This window comes from Bidens hawaiensis, unplaced genomic scaffold, assembly GCF_021521415.1.
Source record: "Bidens hawaiensis isolate Kalapana, Puna unplaced genomic scaffold, B.hawaiensis_p1.1 tig00036306_1, whole genome shotgun sequence".
Taxonomy (NCBI): domain Eukaryota; kingdom Viridiplantae; phylum Streptophyta; class Magnoliopsida; order Asterales; family Asteraceae; genus Bidens; species Bidens hawaiensis.
In genome coordinates, this window is record NW_027496324.1 from 36,290 (window position 1) to 57,308 (window position 21,019).

The 21,019-nt window shown below is 36.1% G+C and overlaps 3 protein-coding genes and 1 pseudogene across 4 annotated transcripts; 1 reads left to right on the forward strand and 3 right to left on the reverse strand.

Annotated features, from left to right (window-relative positions):
• Window positions 1-3,144: 3,144 nt before the first annotated feature.
• Window positions 3,145-5,814, reverse strand: LOC143588304 (aquaporin PIP1-2-like). Its single transcript, XM_077069348.1, has 4 exons — window positions 5,479-5,814; window positions 4,391-4,689; window positions 3,314-3,454; window positions 3,145-3,237 (listed from the first exon to the last, which is right to left on the reverse strand). Exons 1-4 carry the CDS (start codon window positions 5,807-5,809, stop codon window positions 3,145-3,147), a joined length of 864 nt encoding a protein of 287 aa, XP_076925463.1. The 5' UTR covers window positions 5,810-5,814.
• Window positions 5,815-7,254: 1,440 nt separating this feature from the next.
• On the reverse strand, window positions 7,255-9,257 carry LOC143588302 (large ribosomal subunit protein uL10-like; annotated as a pseudogene). The gene is made up of 4 exons (XR_013145083.1): window positions 8,985-9,257; window positions 8,064-8,231; window positions 7,580-7,973; window positions 7,255-7,496 (listed from the first exon to the last, which is right to left on the reverse strand). The product of XR_013145083.1 is annotated as a large ribosomal subunit protein uL10-like (transcript).
• A 7,397-nt stretch (window positions 9,258-16,654) lies between these two features.
• On the reverse strand, window positions 16,655-18,959 carry LOC143588301 (large ribosomal subunit protein uL10-like). Its single transcript, XM_077069346.1, has 4 exons — window positions 18,511-18,959; window positions 17,514-17,681; window positions 17,039-17,431; window positions 16,655-16,949 (listed from the first exon to the last, which is right to left on the reverse strand). Exons 1-4 carry the CDS (start codon window positions 18,763-18,765, stop codon window positions 16,800-16,802), a joined length of 966 nt encoding a protein of 321 aa, XP_076925461.1. The 5' UTR covers window positions 18,766-18,959; the 3' UTR covers window positions 16,655-16,799.
• Window positions 18,960-19,813: 854 nt separating this feature from the next.
• Window positions 19,814-20,965, forward strand: LOC143588305 (glucan endo-1,3-beta-glucosidase-like). Its single transcript, XM_077069350.1, has one exon. It carries the CDS (start codon window positions 19,814-19,816, stop codon window positions 20,963-20,965), a length of 1,152 nt encoding a protein of 383 aa, XP_076925465.1.
• Window positions 20,966-21,019: the final 54 nt, after the last annotated feature.

Genomic DNA, 21,019 nt, shown 5'->3' on the forward strand with positions numbered 1-21,019 from the left:
ATACGCTCGTCTTTCGATCTGGGAAAACCCTCACCTAATGTCTAAACCTGTGAACACTCGTCCGAATGCATGATAGTATTAGTCGATAGATATATATGGCACATATTATAGCATATAAGTTGATTTATTCACAAGATCATATTGTATCATACTTATGTTTGTATTTCCTATTTAAAGGGTCAAGAGGTTAACGAGAAAGGGGGAATCAAATTTAACATTCCATCAGATAGTGCGCTGAGGTAAAACTCGCTCAGTTCAAGGATCCAACTAGTGAACGTCATCTACTCTTCTAGTCTTCCATTATCACCTGGTGTCGACAAAACTAGTTGATGGAGACAGGGTTGGAATCTGGATCATATGGAACACCAAAGCTCTCTCTTAGTCTACCCATTTTTAGAAAGTATAGCACGATGTTCTTTCACTTTTTTGGAGTACAAACTTTTATGTTTAGAAATTTTTCTAGATTTGGCCCTGCATCCATCTCGTACGACTTTTGTTAGACTTCTCATGGTCTATTCATGGTTGGATAACAGCATTGATCGTGTGTCGCGTGTGCCTATGTGATTTATACTTAAAATTTGATTTGAGTGGAACAAGAACGTATACCTTATGTATAACTACCACTTACAACACATTTTTCTCTTTTTTTAACTTTTATTATTTATACTTAAAAGGTCACCCGTATGCACTAGTATGTAGCTAGCACTCCTAGACAGATAGACTCAAACAGTGGCGAATCTAAATTTATCTTTACGGTGGGAGGATTCTAGAAATAGTAGCAAGGGTGAGTATGAGGAAGGGAGAGGGACAGCCACTATGTAGGTATGTGTTTTATAAAACCCTCAATTGATATAAGGCTTACTTAAAGAAAATTTAAAAATTGCTGTGTGGAATTGAACCCGTGACCTTCCGTTTACAAAACAAACAACTTACCAGCTAGTCCAGTGCTCGTAATACAAATAGAGTGGTCCATTTCTAATTTATAAGGTGGTTCCTCTAATACTTTTTATATATCCATACATTATTATTTCGAAACTTGGGTGGTTCCAGGGAACCACCTATTTGCACTCTAAATCCACCCCTGGACTCAAAACATGTTTTGTGCTAAATTATTTCAAAATGCAGACCATTCGTTCGAAATCTCTGGAAAATTAAGTTATATTATTTTCATTTCTTATATGTTTAGGAGGATCCATTATTCCATTTTGATCCTATTTTTAAGTATTTTTGAGTCAGTGTGATGGTAAATCATACACTGTTTCCTAAGATTCCACACAATGCCTTTAAAATAACAAATATGTTTTGTTAATATTTCTAGCGTATGAATGTTTCATGTTATATAACTCTATGTCTACGTTCATGTTGTGGGTTGTTGTCTACCTAGCCAATCATTTCAATGATATGTTTTGAGTGTTTGACCTTGTGTGTCTGACACCTACCAAACAATAACCTGAGAGTTTTAATAGTCAATAAATCATTAAGTTTAATTATTAAGTTATATGAAATGCGTCAAAGTGATTATTTATAAATTTATTTACATGCCCAGCCTATAAGAGCAAACCTGTATGAACCGTTACCCAACTTGCCTAACCCAGCTCTTTTGACGCGTCAAATTAGAGTAATAATAATCTCACCACAAACATCATCAACAAATTTGTAGACATCAAGTGCTAGAAAATGATCCGTGGCAGCTTCCATTCCTTCTATATTTACTTTAGGTCTTGATGGCTGCGCATGATGTACGATTGATATTTCATAAATCAATAACAAATACCGTTTTTTTAATTCAAATTTATCACCAAAGACTGATCTTGCTTAAGCATATATCTAACACTCTCATTTTTAACCATAGTAGTCAAAGCAAGTGTAAAATATAAAAAAAAAATATGTATAATAGAAATTAAAATTAATACCACTTTATGAATATAATAGAAACCCTTCTATAAGCCCGCATAAACCTTTAGAAGGGATCCGTGGCAAGTTTAAGTTACCGACCCAAATGGGTCAAGCACGAGTAAGACCATTAACCACAAAATCAGGCCCAATATAAGTTACCGTATTATACATCCTATGATCCTACTAAAGCATTTGCATTACTTTACTTTGGGCACATTTTGATACAATCATTTGTTGTGTTTGTGTAAATCATCAAAACTCCACATCAATACTGGAGTCAAAGACCAAAAACCATCAGTACAGTTACTAAGAGTCAAAGCATCAGTACAGTTACTAAGAGTCAAAGACCAAAAACCTATTATTTTGATGTCCCAAAAAAAATGGGCCAAACAACTAGTTAACATTTCAAACAATGTTTACCTCCAAATTCTTGTAACTTTTTATTTTTCATCTATACATGGTATATAAGTAATTAATCTACTGTCATGTGTCACAATTCTGTAAACTTAACCTACTTCTTTCCGCTTCGTTTATTTTACATTTCACTCATTCCTAATACGTAAACTTACAAGTTACAAAATTAAAAGAACATTTCTTTATTTAGTGTTTCCTATATTCAACTTATGTAACACATAGGTGTCTGACTTACTTTTATAATAGAAAATAACTCTCTAACATTTTCACTAAAACATATAATCTCATAATTACCACTTTATGCTTTTATTCTAACACAATAAATGAGCAATTTGGGCAACTTACATCTTCAAACAATAAAAAGAAATCCAAACACAACTTGTTTGATATGGCTTGATCCCGTTTACAACCTAAACCTGTTTAGACCTAATCCTAACAATTTTATTTACATACGAGGTTCATGTTGTATCAGGAACCGTCACCCTAGACAAAACAACTACCTTTGACGTTTTGAGTATCAATTAAAGCATATCAAGCATTTAACGTTTAGTTTCTAAAACGAGTCAGGTAATCTGTTTATGTTCAGGTCTTTTTCCTTGAAATTTATAAACAAATAAGCATATTATATCAAGAACTAAAATTACATCATTAAGCATTAATCTATTTTTTTTTCTATAAAATATGTAGATTTTAAGCATAAAAAAAGCATTACAGCAAAATGGCAAACACTTTTATTAAGGTAACATACTCATAACTCACTTTCTCTAAATAGACTCCTAAATTTTATTAATAAAGTTACAAGGGGCATTATTGACAAAACTGAAAGTTTAGGGGTCAACTTTCTTTGAACGGCATTGCTCTGATTATTATTTGGTGGTACACAGCCGCTAATGCTGCTCCGGCGAGTGGTCCGGCCCAAAATATCCACTGCTTAAACACAAATATTCATGTTAAAATCGAAGTGAATTCGAACATAAGCATTTTATTCAATCAGCTGACTTACATGTTCATTCCATGGTTGGTCCTTGTTGTAGATGACGGCGGCTCCTAGACTCCTTGCCGGATTAATCCCGGTTCCGGTTATCGGAATAGTTGCTAAATGCACCAGAAACACTGCAAATCCAATCGGCAACGGCGCCAATATCTGCCAAACCAAATTATTATTATTACTGTATAACAAATAAGAAGTTTGGTGAAGCAAGTGCCCTGTTGGACCCCTTGGCGGCATCAAACTGATCCGTAAATTTTGTTTTTGTTTTTTAGTTCAGTTATCGTAACGAATGTAACGAAAACTGACCGAACGCTAATTTTTTTTAGTTCCGGTATCATAACAAACATAGCGGAAACCGACCGAATTCCAGTAGGCTCACGGCCTCGACGCTCGGAATCGGCAACGGTCGGGTTTTACCAGCGCTCAAGTTTTACCGACCAACGCCACCACATTGGTCCACCTCAATTTTTATAATTTTTTTTTGTTTTAATTCTGCTACGCACGCCACCGAATTCGCGTCCGTTTACCTGCTCAACGCATGGGTTTTACCACCGTCTGAGTTTTACCGACATGTCCGCCGCAACGCGCTAGGTAAAAAGCTAGTTAATAGCATAAAACATATTATTATGACGTGGGTGGGTCGGGACGGGCGGCATGCAGGTCAGAACGGGTGTGGGTCAGCACTGGCCAGCGTAAGAAAATGTTATTTCGTTTCGGGTCAAATGGGTCGATCATAATCCATGTTGTAGCCCGTTTTGCGGCTAAATTTGAAAGTTTTTTTATTATAAAAATCTAAAAATTTTGTATTCAAAGTAGAAAAGGTTAATTGTTTTGTGATAAAAGTTTCCTTTAGCAAACTTGAGGCAACTAATGTTTCACTCATGCTAGAAAATTAAAAACATAAATCTAGTAGGTGTGAAACTTTGTTGTAAAATACTTAAACTTTAAAGAAGACCAAAATTGAGGAGCCAACACGTAAACGACAAAATTTCAAACAAGGCAAAAGTTTGTTTATCAAAACTATAAAACTTTGGTAGCCAAAATCAAAATATTATAACTTTACATGTTTCCTTTTAATGTTATACGTACGGGAACATGGGAATTGCGGGCGCTGAACTTGGCGTCGGTGGCGGAGAAGACGGTGTAAACAAGGACGAATGTGCCGATGATTTCCGCCCACAGTCCGTCGAGCTTGATGTAGCCATCGGAAACCACATTGGCAGCACCTCCGTGTACATTAAAGTCAGTGTTTCCTTGGAAACCCTTAACCACACCAGCACCACAAATGGCACCACCGCATTGCATCACCATGTAGAACAACAACCTGGTACATGATAATTTTCGACCCAAAGATAACCCGAAAGTCACCGCAGGATTAATATGACCACCTGCCACAGTTTCGTTAGTTAATCAATAGAGGTAACAATGAAGATAATATTGATAAAACATTAAATAATAAATAGACAAATTGTAAATAAATAATCTAAACTTTTGTGTATTGACCAATAATAATCTCAACTTTAAAAATCACTATCAACGGTCCCAACTTTTAACTATTTTTGTCTCAATGCACATCTGTTAAAAAACACTTAACGTCGTTACGTTTTTCCTGAGTTTCAAATCGACGTTTTAAGACTTTTGATCGAAAGAACGATACGAGTCAACCCATGTAAAACTTATCTCGAAACGGTGATCCAAGCGACAACAAAATGTTTAATTCGGGTGTTTGAATTTCCAATTAACAAAAAATCAAGTCATTTGACTCAATGTTTTGAGATAAGTTTTACATCGGTCGAACCGTACGTTCTTCCGATCAAAAGCCCTAAAACATCGGTTTGAAACTCGGGAAAAAACTTAACGACGTTAAGTGTTTTTTAACTGAGGTCCATCGAGACAAAAATATTTGAAAGGTGAGACTGCTGGTAGTGATTTTTAAAATTGAGATTATTTATTTCTGAATAGTCTAATAAATATGGTAGATTTTCTTTTTAACGAATAGCCCCTAAAATCCAACTAAAGCCTATGAATGCACGCAAATAATTAAACAAATGAAATATGTATTCATGTTCGTTCATTTAGTTAAATAACCATTTTTTTTTGTTGCTGTCATTTGTTTATTAAATAAGCGAACTTCTTATTGAACGGTTCACAAACAATTCACTAAATAAGTACGAGACCTGAAATCCCCGCGGTGCAATAGACAAGGGTAAAAATCATGCCACCAAAGGCCCACGCGATTCCTAGGACACCAACCGATGAGCATTTGGTCGGAGACTTTTTTACTTCGGTAACGGTCAACAAGGAGATATATTCAAACAAAAAAGTGGCGGTAAATTCGGCTATACAAGCTCGATAAAAGGACCAGCATTTGAGCTCTTTCGCCTCAAACAACGGTGCTGGCGGAGGTTCCTTGTAATCTTTGTCGTGGATTTGAGCCGCGGTGCCGAGTGAGAGTCTGTCCCTGAACCGGTGAGTTCCTATATGAACACCGTCCTCTCTTCGGTCCATTTTTGTTTCTCTCTAAAAAGTTTTGGTATTTGTAATGAAAGTGGGTGGTGGTGAAGATTATGGAGAATTTGTGGGTCGTTTATTTCGGGATGAATAAGAATGGTTTTGACTTCACCAATGTTTTGTGGATATAAACGTTTTTTTAGCTTCAAAATTATTATTATAATTAGGGTTGTGCACGGTTCGGTTCGGTTTTTAGATGAAACCGAAACCGAAACCGAAAATTCGGTTTTTCAAATACACAAACTGTTCGGTTTTCGGTTTTTTTTTATTTCGGTTCGGTTATAATCGGTTTTTTTTTGTGTGTGTAGACATTGCAAAAAAGTTCCAAATACAAACTTACAAGAGTACTAGAGTTTAAAATTCAATAAAATGCATAATCAAAAAACACTAAAAGTTTAATTCCAATATTCATTCTTCATCTTCAAAGTTTACTCCCAATCTTCACCATCTTCATAATCCTCATCACCATCAACGATAGATCCTTTTGGTGTTTTGTTTCCGGTCATAACATCTAAAAAAACACATATAATTGTATTAATATTTAAGTAAAAACACATATTGGTTCAGTTCGGTTTTTTAAAAATGGAAAACTGAACCGAAACCGAAAATTCGGGTTTTCAAAAAAACAAAAAATAAACCGTCGGTTAATGCTTCGGTTCATTTTTTTCGGTTTGGCTTTTTTGATTTTTTCGGTTTCGGTTCGGTTTTTTTGATTTCTTGCTCACCCCTAATTATAATGGCAAGCCAACACTCCTATACATCACATAAGTTATATTTTGAAACCTTATTTACCAACATGCTTTCAAAATCTCGTGCTAAAGGGCGAGGATGTTTGAGTCCATTTCAAGGCATAATATTGAGAATGCTTGTTCAATGAGCAATTCAATAAGAGAGCTCGGATAGCAATACCAATTCAATCTGGGCTCTCTTGGAATAAGTTTGACAGCGGATCACCAAATCTTGGTCATCTTCACTATCTAGTAAATAGGGAGTCTGCTTTAAAATTTCAAATTGTTTGCCCTGCACCTACCCCTCAACTCTCAAGTATATGCTTCAACAGGAATCCCACAAGGATAGACTAAATAGAAACTGATTACATTTCTATTTCTAACCAGAACCAACCCTACCCTAACAACACAGACCCGGGTTCCATCTCTACCTGTCCAAACCTAGCCAAAAACCAATAAAAAACAAACGAAACAAATGCTCAAACTTAACACGGAATCACTTCCATCTCTACCCAATTTTTTACTTTATATGCCAAAACTTGCACGAATTCCCTACCCATTTAGGGTTACTAAAAAAATTTAAAATTTTTAAAATTTGGAAAATTTAGATTTAAAGTACAAAATATTCAGGCTTGTAAGTGATAAAAGTGCATATAATCAAATCAGATTCTAGTCTTAAAAGATTCATATAATCAAAACATAGAAACATCCGAATCCAAACAAGTAAATAACGTTCCAAAACCACCAAAACTCCTAAACAGAAAACTAAACACATTGTCTGACAGGTAATTAAGAAAGATCTTAACGATGATCTAATCATCAAACAAACTGAAACCCAAGTCATCGTCTTCCTCCTCTTCTGGCTCTTCCTTTTTCGCCTCAGCCGGTGCAGCAGCAGCTGGAGCAGAACCAGCTTCAGCAGCAACCGGTGCAGCCACAGCAAACTTACTTGGATCCTGCAACCATTTATTTGTTAATATATATTTAATTATTTATACAAAATAGAAAATGAAAATAAAGTAACCATCATTAAACTTACAGCGAGGTACTCCTTCACTTTATCAGCCAATGGGAAAGAGTACTCGGTCTCAACAGCAACGGCCAAAAGATTCTTGTAACCATTGATCAACATGTGGGGTGCGGCTGCAACAGTCGGGTAGTGGATGGCCAAGGCCAAAGATGTAACCATGGACACACCCAAAAGCAAACTTCTCAACGAGGTCATCTTCGGTCAAGTCTAGCACCTCAGGGCTGAAGACAGAACCATTATCATACACGGTTTGAACCACTAAACCGTACGAAAACGGCCTGATGCCAAGCTTGGCAAGCAGTGCAGCCTCAGATGAACCCACTTTGTCACCCTTCTTGATGAGCTCAACAGGGGTGATGATTTCAACGGTACCCTTGTTAATCTTGGTGGGGATGTTAAGAACCTATATAATAATAATAAAAAGAATTAATAATAAATTTCAAGTTTAAAACTTATAGAAAATATGTGGAATGTGATTGTAGAATGTATGGACCTGGAAGAAAGAGGTCTGAGATGGGTCAAGACCAGTGTTGCCAGGAGGCACAACCACATCAACAGGAGCCACAAGACCGACACGAGCCGGGGCTCCAACCTTGTACTTCGCAACTTCTTCACGGACCTCCTTCAAGTCACCCTTGGTGAAGATCAAACCAACATTTCCCTGCATTTTAAAAGTTCAACACATAAATCCATAAACAATTAAAAGAAGTGTTAATTAAATTATTTCATTACGCAAACGCAGACGACTTAAAAAAACATATTGGCACAGAAACACATTTAACAATGTCAAGTATACAACTAGATTACCTCTATTTCCAAATGTAAAAATTTAAATCATCACAAATATAACAGTTTCATCATGTTTATACATCAGAAAATAACAAAACAAAAACATCTTAAGTATCACCTAGTAACACAAAACTTGGAACAGAATTTCATTAACCAACAATTCTAAATGGCATAATCATCAAATTTATCAAGTTCAACATTATTAGCAATATGTTGGTAATAAATTCAATAAAAAAACAACAATAAACTTAGAAACAAATAAGTTGCAAAACAACATATTTAACTTAGAAACGAATAAGTTGCAAAATAACATACTTAGCTTTTGCAGTGAACTATTCATCAATAATCAACAAATATATCAAATTCATGTTCATATATCAAAACAATAACAAATTAAAATCACAGAAAACTAACAGAATCATTATTTCCATACACAAGAACAGTAAGAACAAAGCAAAATAAAAAATAAATTAAATTCAAAACAACAACAATAATAATAACAACAACAAATAAAATTAAACTTAAATCAAATCACAAACTCATGCTTATTCATCTCAAATAAATAAAAACAACAACAACAATAATTAATTAATTAATTAATTAATTATAATAACTTAAAACTTACAACAAGTAGAGGAATCAGATTCAAGTAAGCCTTGTTGCCAGTCTTCTCAGAGTGCATCCTAATAGACCTCTTCATCATAGTATTCTTCCCCATCAGAATGACCGAATCGCCCCTGGCGAATGTTCTGGAGCTGGTTCGAGCCGACATTATCAGCAGCAGCAACCAGCACCTGAGTGTAGTCGTCGAGAAGCTGACAAAGCTTGGAGTCGTAGGCGATCTTCTTATCGGCTTTCGACACTTTGCCCATTGCTGCGTGTGTGTTTGAAACCCTAACAGGAGAGACGATGGTTGTTTGCGAAACCTTAAGGCAAAGAAAGTGTGAAATATATAATAAATAATATTATGCAAACCCTAATTGATCAACTGTAAGCCCATACAAACCGCTTAGAAGGGGGTCAACCTCGAGTAAGCCTTTAACCGCCAAATCAGGCCCAATAAAACATTTACCCTTCTTTATTTCGGGTAAAGCCGAAAATCGGGTATTTTGAGAAATTGAAATCGGGTAAGAACGGTTTTCGGGTATGCTCGGTATTTTACCGATTGTACCGGGTTTTTATCAGGTTTTGGTCGGGTTGGGTCCAGGTTCTCGGATACAATTTTTCAAAGGAATCGAAACCTGGTTCGTACTCGCAGATTGGGTACAACGGGATCAGGTTCTTGGCCGGGTACACTGGGTCGGTTTGAGTCGAGTCCGGAAACGGGTTTTTTGCCCACCTCTAACTTCAGGCAGATTTTGATACAAACCATGTGTTAGAGTAAATCACCAAAAGTCCACATCAATTTAAAAGTGACCCAAAAACCAAAAACCGTTACTAATGGTTAGGTTCACGGTTTGATATAAAAACCGCCAAAAACCGACCTTGAACACCCATAATATATGCAAACATCCCAGCTGACGGCTGAAACGTCGGGCTGGACGAGGTTGTTCAAAGGCTCTCGATTACTATTAAAGTTTCAATATATATTTAATGATTACGTGGTTCAAATCATAGTTCCAAATAGCAAAACAACAAAAAATAAGTGTTAACTAAAAATAGTATGTGAGCATACATAGGTTTAAATAATTAACGTGACTCATAATGTGTGATGCAATTCATATGTTAATGTATATCTAGAGCAAATATGTGAAAACCAAGCCTATGTGACTGTATAAGGCCGGATCACACGGGTTATTCTTTTGTATATCAATGTGTATTCGTGTTTGCGGGTCCAATCACCCGCGCTCCCTGAAAAGAAGGTCGACGAATCTAGGTGGGTTTGTCAGACCAATAGTGTTATCATTTTTACCATCGGCTTGTAGTGAGTTAATAATTGTGCTAACGTATGTATTGCACCAAGCAATTTTAAGACAAAGCATAAAATAAAGACTACACATTAGCATATAGTTGAATTGCATAATGTAAAATGTGTAATGTGTATATGTGTAACATGTTTAAAAGGGCTTTGTAAACTCAATGCTGATTATCACATCCCGACTAAAAGTGGCGGAACACGCCGGCGCGCGACGGGTTGCTTATGAACACAATGACGCTATTAAAGTGAAAATATTTAAACATATAGTTCATTTCATTCAGCATTAAATACAACGCATCTTGTTCATACTAATAAAACAAATTACAAGGAAATAAATAGTTCATTTAACTAATTAATAACCTAAACTGTCTAAAATAGCATGACACATTTAATTGTCACACCCCGACCAAAGGCGGAACATGCCGAGGTGTAACGATTGTCCATAAGCACATGACACTAATTAAAGTGACAGTATTTAATAAACTCATTTCATTTCACAACATTGAAAATGTCACATAACAATTATCCATAAAATAACCAGAAACAAGATATCACAAAATATGGCAAATTTGATATTGTTCATTTTTACTAATATCCTAAGGTCTTTGATGTCGTTTTCTTCATAATCATAAATCAACCAAGATGCAAACCTGCAACATTTCATAAAATAAAGTTTGTCAACACAAAAGTTGGTGAGCAATTCATAAGTTTAATCATATTAGTATATTATAAAGATAGCCACAAAACTTGCATACGAAACGATAAATAAAAGTGGTAATTTGGATAAATAGATATCGCTAAACACATTAGCGACACCTAGCTATAAGGGGATGCCAAATAGTCTAGGATTTTATAGTTATCGTTAATTGCATTACGTTAACGACACCTTGCTATAAGGGGATGCCAAATAGTCTAGGATTTTATAGTTCTACCAACCAAAAGCGATAAACACATAGGCATATATAAGCATAGAACACCAAATCGAGCAATTATTTAGGTAAAGTATACAACTACGTTTGTGGTTTAAGATTCAAATATAAAGCATTTTGTTGAATAAGTATGAAATGTCACCCCCAAAATAAAAGATGGAAAATGGGGTATGAAGTACTCACCTTCAAGTGGTAAACTTGAAAGATGATAATTTGGAGATTTGTCGGAACGACGAGTTTAACGCACAATGCCTAAAAAGAAAAGAAGTCTTGAATTTAGAAAGGTTGTCTTGAAGGTCTTTAAACAAAATAAATGTTAAGAAATGTAAACAATTAAAGTTCAAGGTTTAAAATGTAACTATTTAAGAATTTATAATAATAACCCTTTAAAAATGTTAGTTTGCTCGAAACCGGGTTAAAGTATCTAACATTAATATTTACTCAACCTATGTTAAGTAATAAGGTGGGTAAAATGCAAGAATGCAAATCCCTTTGGAATAAAGATACTAAAACGGTTTTTTTATCGAGTGTTCGGGTTGTCGGTTCAGGCTTGATAATTGGTCAAACCCAAAGTCAACTTTCCAAAATATTGAATGTTATGAGATAACTCAATAAAATTTAATAAGACTTAACCAAGTATGTAGTTCCATTGTTTTAGAACTAATAACGCACGTTAAGCGAGTGTTCGGTTTTGTCGGTCCAAACTTTGTTATGAGATCAAGTTGGATCCAACATTTCCAAGTACATAAGAAAATATTTAAAAATCAATTTGTAACTATTTTTAAAGAAATATACAAGTCTTGATGGCTAAAATAAAAAAACACACTTGTGTGTCTTAAATGAGTAAGAATCGATTTGGTTTCCGCATGTCCAAACACTAAAGAACTTGTATAATAATGTACAAATAAAAAAAATAAAGTTAACAATAAAGTCTTTAAACAAAAGTTCGGTTTTCGGTTCAGATCGTGTTTCGGGTTAAGACCGAGGTAAGATTCTACAGACCCATAACCATAGAATTTGTAAAAATGATTTTAGAAACTTAGATCTAACAATAAGTATGTTTAAACAATTATTTAACAAAACTAGTAACAAAGTTCGATTTACGGTTTAGGGCTATTTACGGTTAAACCGAAGCATAGACTCTTAAAAACCCATAACCATGGAACTTGTAAACATGACCAACAAACTAAAATAAGCAAGATTAATATGTATGAGCAAGTTATATAGATGTATATATATCAAGGACACGAAGTCCTCCATGAAGCCTTGTCTTATGAGGTCCGAAACCTCACCGATCGGAATCGGAGAAGTAACTACCAAAGGTAAACAAGGGGTGTATATTATATATATGTTGCACAACCATAAACAAGTATTAATAAGGCTACATAAACTAATTAAGATGAAAGACTAAAAACCTTCAAGAACACTTAAGAAGATAACCTTGAACCTTTGATGTTTGAGAGAGTTTTTTTTTTTTGAGTTGTAGCAAGGGAAATGAAGAGGAAAGGTGGTGTATATATAGGGTAATGTTGGTGGTCAAATATGGGTGTGAGACACAAGAGTTTTCATGCAAAATGGATCAAGACAAAAACACAAAACAAAAAAAAAATAATAATAAATAAATAATAAATAAATAAAAATAAAAATAAAGGTAGGATGTTTTCAATACCCAACAAGTGTGAAACAATATTGTAACATAAATCCATCATTTTGATTATAACATAAGCTTCGGTTTACAAATCGGGTCGGTTTACATAATAAATAAATACAAAAACGAATACAAACAAGACCCGAAATTGACGAATGTCACATTAATGCTTCAATCAACCAATTATCAAACCTGTAACATTGCATAAAATATATTTTGTTAACACGAATGTTGGTGAGCAATTTCATAATTTTTATATATATAATATGAGGTAAAATCTACAACTCATATGTGAAATCGTAAATAATAGCGACAATTGAGAGATATAAATCATAAATAAATGAGGATGAGGATGAGACCAACCAATAAAAGCAATTAACATTTAACAGTTAATCATATGAGGTATATAACACACAATCGGACAATTGTTCTAAGTGACACATAACCTAAAGTTTATGGTTTGAGTAAGTATGCAAACTACCCCCAAAATATAAAAGAGAAGGCGGGGATGAAATTACTCAAATGGAATAAGTGACTTTGATGAAGAAAAACTTAGAATAAATCCCCAAGGAAGCAAGCCCAACGGTTTAACGTGTGCGTTCTAGATTGAAAGACCTTAAGTTAATATTGAGTCTTAAAGATGGAATATAAATGGTAAAATAGTCCATAAAAACAAGGCTTATGTTTCGGAATTTTAAGTTATATTTTACAAAAGAAATGAGATTTACATGAAACAGGGTCTTTGATGTTCAGTTTTACTCAACCTTTGTTAAGTTTTACATAGTGGAATTGGTTTAGTATAAGTGTGCACGATCCCGCTAATGTAAGCATCAAGATCCGACTTTTCAAGGTTTGTTCGGTTTAGTCGGTTCGAGAATTGACAAGGTACCAAATCCAAATCCAACTTACCGTAACATTTAAATATATGAATTATTTTAATAAAATCAGTGGCTTAAACAAGCTTGAAAATTTTATTAATTAAAGTCGTAAGCTCGGGTTTAAGCGAGTGTACATCGACCCGATCTTGGTATAAAACCAAGCCTGTTTCCAACAAACCATAAACTTAGAAGTATGAATAATAATATAAAATGAAACATAAGTTAAAAAGCTTAGGAAAGATTTTTGGTGGTTTGAACGACGACTAGCTCGTTAAGACGGGGAGTTCGACTTTACTTGGTTTTTACCCGAAACTTGGTTTAAGCCAAGATTTGTTCCAACACTTTCAAAATCCTAATTAATATGGGTAATAAAAATTAAAACACAACTAAAAAGACTTGTTGAACTTTTGGTGGTTATTAACTCGTTAAGACAAGAGTTTGGGTCTACTCGATTTTTACCCCAAACTAGGGTTCAAGGTAAGATTTGCTCTAACACTTCTATCACAACCATATAAGAACTAAAAGATAAAGAAAAATATCATATTTAAGTGTTATATACACATGTTTGTTCAAAAGTAAAATAAAGTGCTTAAACGAGTGTTTGGTTTTGATTCGGTCCTGGACTCAATATATGACCAAGGACGGTTGCCACATGTCCAAAACCATATAACTAAAATAAAGAAAATTTTTTAGATCCAAACTCAAATAAAAAGATTAAACGAGTAAACTTCCCGAAACAACCAAATGGGCCTAAAATATGTAAATATGTGTTTGAATATCCAAAACCCTTAAATAAAGATGAAAGTTGTTTTCTTAAGATAAAAGAACTTGGAACAACTAAAAATATCAAAAACATATACCCGAAATGGATTGAAATGCAAGATTCGGTTCCGTTGAATTTTAAAGTCAAACTTAAGCAAAACTAGCTAGAACTACTTGCAAGTTCAAACAATTTGGGAGAATAAGAGAAAAATGAGCAGTAGAAATGGCTTTAATTGAGGAGGTATTTATGGGGGAGGATTAGGGTTTGAGGCAAGGATGCATGAACTTGTCCCGTAGATAAACCGATGCACCTTGATTCTTTTGTTTAAATGATTTTTGAATTAAACAAATTACAACCATAGATAAAAACATTTTTGGAGGGTTTTAGAATAAATGTGACTTGAGTCTTGGTCGGTTTGGATGATTAAAACACGAGTTAAGACCTTAAACAAGCTTAAACGATCACGGAAAACAAATATGCTGTTGCAGCTACCTGGTGGTGTCACTCGGCCAATAAAAGGGCACCTGATGGTGTGACGCGACGCGAGGTATTTTCCCGAAAGTTTATTTTTACGTTTTTGGCCTCTGGATTTGTTTAAAACTGATTTTTAGCGAAAATTAGCGAGTTAAGGACCGTGTGAAGCAAGATCATAACATAAAATCCATTATTTTATTGATATCAAAAGAACCGAAAATCAAAACGGATCGGGTTTACAATACAAAAGAAATACAAAGCGAGCCGAAAATGACAAATGTCACACTGATTAGCTAAGCGATCACAAGTTGTACTTGCACAAACCAATTTTCTTAATCTATCCCCTAAAATTATGTGAGGAGAGTTTGTAAATAAATACGATGGAGTTTGAAAATATAAGAGCATTCTTATCCCACCCTTTATTTTCAAACAAAAAATTACACTAAAACTCACTTAAGTTATCTCTCCATTTCAATTAAATAATACTTTTTATACCTTTTATCATTACCTTTTTTCTTTCTTTCATTCACAACCACTTTCAAAATATATTAAAAAATTATAGGGGATGAACATTAACTTTTCAAATATACAGAAAAATCACTACTTTTTCTAAAATATAAAAACTCTTCACTCACAACACCCTGAATCACTCTCTAAATTATAAAAACACCCCTCACATAATTTAAAAGGTTGGATAGAATGCTCTAACCTCATTTTTAAACTTTAGAATAATGATTAAAACATAAAATACATATCAACATTCGATCTCCCATCCTCCTCCTCATCCCCCACATTTTTATGGATAACCATTCAAATTTGAGCCCTCAAATTTGCTTCTATTCTTACACAACTCTTTTTAAATATTTTTTGTTAAACTATAAGGTTGAGCATGAGAGATGGAGCTAGAAACTTGGGTCTAAAATGAGACTATTACCAATACTTTAACATAACATAATCGAATCGAATAAATGAACACACAACCATCTAACTAGAGATGCAAAAAAAACCGGTTCCGAACCCGACCAGGGGTTCCTACCCGGAACCAGACCAGATCCTACCCTACCCGCGGTTATGGACCGGGCTTTGGGTTCCCCCCTGAAATTGTACCCGGAACCGGAACCGACCCGGTGGAACCGGTTCCGCCAATACCCTGTCAAAACCCGACCCTGCCCTACCCAAAACCCAAAAAAAACCCAATGGAAACAGTCAATACCCGATCAAATACCTGAGTAAATCCGGAACCGGCTCCTACCTGGACCCGGTTTTGACTTTTATTGACTATACCCGATTCCTGTTCTTAAGAATACCCGGTTTGTGAACCTCTACATCTAGCGGCCAATGGCAGAAACGCTAAAGCACACGTAGATTGAAATCATGCCACAAGGTAGCTAACGGTAATCTTTCACTCTTGCCGTTCAAATATTCGCTGTCCAGAGATTTAGAAAACTATAGGATGCCAGAAACAGGGAGAGATAATTAAACCTATACCCCGAAATTCGAATTGCTCCCAGCATAGGCAGAAAGGGACAAAAGGATTGCCCGTGATGAGACTTGGGAAATCTCTGAAGGAAGATCCAAAGGAACATCAGGATCCTAGGTTTAGTAATACATTAAACCAAAACAGTTCTACTTTCTACTAGTAAAAGATGCAAACAACAAAAGTTCCTAATAGTAAAAGATCCATATAACCAAAATAAATTGTATTCTTAAAAGATGCATGGTCTCAAAAGCAAAAAAAACATCCAATCCAAGCAAGCAAATAAAGTTCATAAGCAACCAAAGCTTAACAGAAAACTAAATTGTCTGATAGGTAAAGATCTCACTGATGATCTAATCATCAAACAAGCTGAAGCCCAAGTCATCATCTTCCTCCTCTTCCGGCTCTTCCTTCTTCGCCTCAGCCGGTGCGGCAGCAGCAGCAGCTGGAGCAGAACCAGCAGCAGCAGCAACCGGTGCAGCCACAGCAAACTTGCTCGGATCCTGCAATAATGCATTTATTAATACATTATTTTCTATTTCTACAAAATAATATATCAACATCAAGATAAAGTAACGGTAATTAAACTTACAGCAAGGTACTCCTTCACTTTGTCGGCCAATGGGAAAGAGTACTCGATCTCAACAGCAACAGCCAACAGATTCTTGTACCCGTTGATCAACATATGTGGTGCAGCTGCAACAGTTGGGTAGTGGATGGCCAGAGCCAAAGATGTGACCATGGACACACCAAGGGCAAACTTCTCAACAAGGTCATCTTCAGTCAAGTCGAGCACCTCAGGGCTAAACACAGAACCGTTATCATAAACGGTTTGAACAACCAAACCGTATGAAAATGGCCTAATGCCAAGCTTGGCCAAGAGAGCAGCTTCAGAGGATCCAACCTTGTCACCCTTCTTGATGAGCTCAACTGGGGTGATGATTTCAACAGTACCCTTATTAATCTTGGTTGGAATGTTGAGAACCTAAACAATAAAAAAAACATAAGTTAAAAACAGATCATGTGAATCGTTATTGAAATGATGTGAAATTGGAGTTAATATGGACCTGGAAGAAAGAGGTCTGAGATGGGTCGAGACCAGTGTTGCCAGGTGGCACAACCACATCAACTGGAGCCACCAGACCGACACGAGCCGGTGCTCCAACCTTGTACTTAGCAACTTCCTCACGAACCTCCTTCAAGTCACCCTTAGTGAAGATCAGACCAACATTTCCCTGCATTATAAAAGCTCAATACATCAATTCAATAAACCATAAAAGAGTTAATAACTCAAACACAGACAACTTTAACAATACTTAAAAAGACCTAAATAACAAATAAAAGGTTTTATCAATCACAAAAAAAAGGATTTATCATGTTCATACATTAGAAAATAACAAAACAAAAACTTAAGTATCAAACAATAACACACAAACAGAGTTAATTATATCTATTATACAAATCAACATAAAAAACTACCATAACAAATTAAAAACTGTCATCAACTTCATCATTACTAGCATTGTGTACATAACATAAAAACAATAACAAAAAACAATAAGCTTTCAAATACTCAATAAAAGTGAACCTAATAACAATATTAACTATCATAAACATCATATATATCAATTTCATCAGGCTAAAACATCAAAACAATAAAAAACCAAAAACAACTTAAACTTAACATACACACAAAAACAAATTTAATTATTTCAATTCTACAAAATGCGTGTAACTAATAACAAACCATAAAACCATCAAATCTATCAATTTCATAGTACTCAACAGTAACAAACCACATATTAAACTTATACTTAAGTTAAAGTTTGCCTGCACACATAAAATAAATAAAATAATTGTATATGCTAACAATTTTATTCATCATAACCAACAAATCTATTAGTAACAAAAACAACTCAATATCAACTTAAATCAAATGACAAATGCACAAAAACAGACTTAATTATGTCAATTAAATAAATGAATTGCATATATTAGAAATCAGATCTCATTTAACACAGTAACAATAATAATAATAATAACAATAAACAGCTTAAAACTTACAACAAGGAGTGGAATCAAGTTCAGATAAGCCTTATTCCCAGTCTTCTCCGAATGCATCCTAATGGATCTCTTCATCATCGTATTCTTCCCCATCAAAATTACCGAATCACCCCTAAGCCCCTGCCGAATATTCTGCAGCTGGTTCGATCCGACATTATCAGCAGCGGCAACCAGCACCTGAGTGTAGTCGTCAAGAAGCTGACAGAGCTTGGAGTCGTAGGCGATCTTCTTATCGGCTTTGGATACCTTGCCCATTACTAACTGTTTGAAAAGAATTAATAAAAACCCTAAGTATGAACGGAAGAGATGGTGGTGGTTTGCAAAACCGAGGACCAAGATAAGCGTGCTTATACAAGGCGGACAGCGGCGGCCGTCGCTTTAACCTCTTCTGTTCGATTGGGAGGCGGTTGGAGGTGTGAAACCCTAGCTACGGATGAGAGTGCGTGAAGAGATTGGGGGTTGGTGTAGGTTGTATTAATATGAGTGGAACCCTAAGAGGCTAATTGGTGGTGGGCTTGGGCTGTTTGATTTGTTGCGTGGTGGGTACGTATGGCGTGTTGGGTTCCGGAACAGGGTAGAAACTGATTTGAGGTTTCGTCAACAAAAGTCAAAAACTGGGGTGGGTAGAAATTGGTTCTGGGTTTGATTGAGTATTTGACAGGGTTTTTCGGGTTTTTATCGAGTTCTGGTCGGGTTGGGTACGTGTTTTGACTGGGTAGAGGTGGAACCGGTTTCAGCGGGTCCGGTTATGAACCTATACCTGGTTGGTACCTGCGGGTTGGATAGGACCAGGTATGGTTCCGGGTTTGGTACATTAAGTTGGCCCGGAACGGGGTTTTTGGGCATCTCTAATCTTTATGTGAAAATCAACTAGAAACGTTTAGCTTATTATGTTGCAAAAAATATTAATCAAAGAAATAGGTTTATAATTTTCATAAACTATAAAAGTTGATGAATTAAAACCATGTAATTGAAGGTAATAAGGCTTGAATGCTTAAAACCACAAGGAATTTAACATGACATTAGTAGTTTTTTTTTTTTTTCCTTTTAATTAAGAGAAATTGTTGTTGAAAAACTCATTAGACCCGTTAGGCTGTTAATGCTCTGCTAAACAACAAGGTTATGTGAATCGCCAGTTGCTTATAAATTCTACTTATAATAGATGCCCATGCATATCATTACAATTCACAACTAACTAACAAAGTAACTCACTACCACTTGCTAAAATGCACCACAATACTTTTGCAAACCCCTCTTATAAGTTATACCATTAAACCCACACACCCCCATTCACCAAAACACCATGTCACTCACACGCTCTCTAACTCTGCTCGTAATAATATCCGTCGTCACCACCGCCACCACACTCGGCGTCACCTACATCCCGTCCCCAACCCAACCACCACCCGAACAAGTCGTCACCACCCTCACCTCCCTAAAAATCACCGCCGTCCGCCTCCCATCACCCTCACCAACCGTCCTCCGCGCCTTCTTCTACACCAACATCTCACTCCACCTCACCATCCCTAACCACCTCCTTCTCGCCATCTCCACCAACCGCTCCGCCGCCACGTCATGGCTCTACACCTACGTCGTCCCGTACTATCCACGCGCCTTAATCACCGCCATCTCCGTCGGAAACAACGCCCTTGCCGGATTCACCGGAGGCAATAACACTTCATCCGGCGACCATGACGTCATCCTTAACGCGGTACGTAACGTGCATCTATCGCTTGTAGATTTAGGTATACGTAAAATAACCGTCTCAACTACTTTCTCGTTTGTTAACGTCATGATGACGTCATTCCCGCCTTCTTCAGCTGAATTTGAAGAACCGGTTAATAGTATGATACTTAAACCGTTGCTTCAGTACTTAACGGAGATTAACTCTTCGTTTTTCGTTAATTTGTATCCTTACTTTGTGTACAAATTACGCCCAGAGATTCCGATCGGATTCGCGCTGTTTCAGCAGCATTCGTACAATTTCCGAGACGACGTGATCACCGGCCTTCGGTATCGTAACCTCTTCGATTTAATGGTGGACGCGGTGATCGCGGCATTGACGATATCCGGACATGGAAATATTCCAGTGGTGGTGACTGAGACGGGGTGGCCGAGCGGTGGTGGATTGTCGAATGAGGTTGAGGCGCATCCGGTTTATGCGGAAATGTACTTAAATGGTTTGGTTTCGCATCTTCAGTCTGGTGTTGGTACGCCTTTGAGGAAGGAAGGTGTGGCCGAGGCGTTTATTTACGAGGTGTTTGATACGAATGCGACGTCGGTTATGAACCAGGCGGTGGCGAGGTTGGGGGCAAGGCAGCGTTGGGGGTTTTTAAACGCGAACATGTCGATGAAATTCAAAATTGACTTCTCGGGCGGGTTGTGTGTTGTCACCGGCTTAGCGGTGAAGGTGGCTCTGGTGGTTCTGTTACTGGTGATTGGTATGCTGATATGATTTAATTTCATAATATTACTATTAGAAGAGTGTAGACATGGTTAGGGTTACACA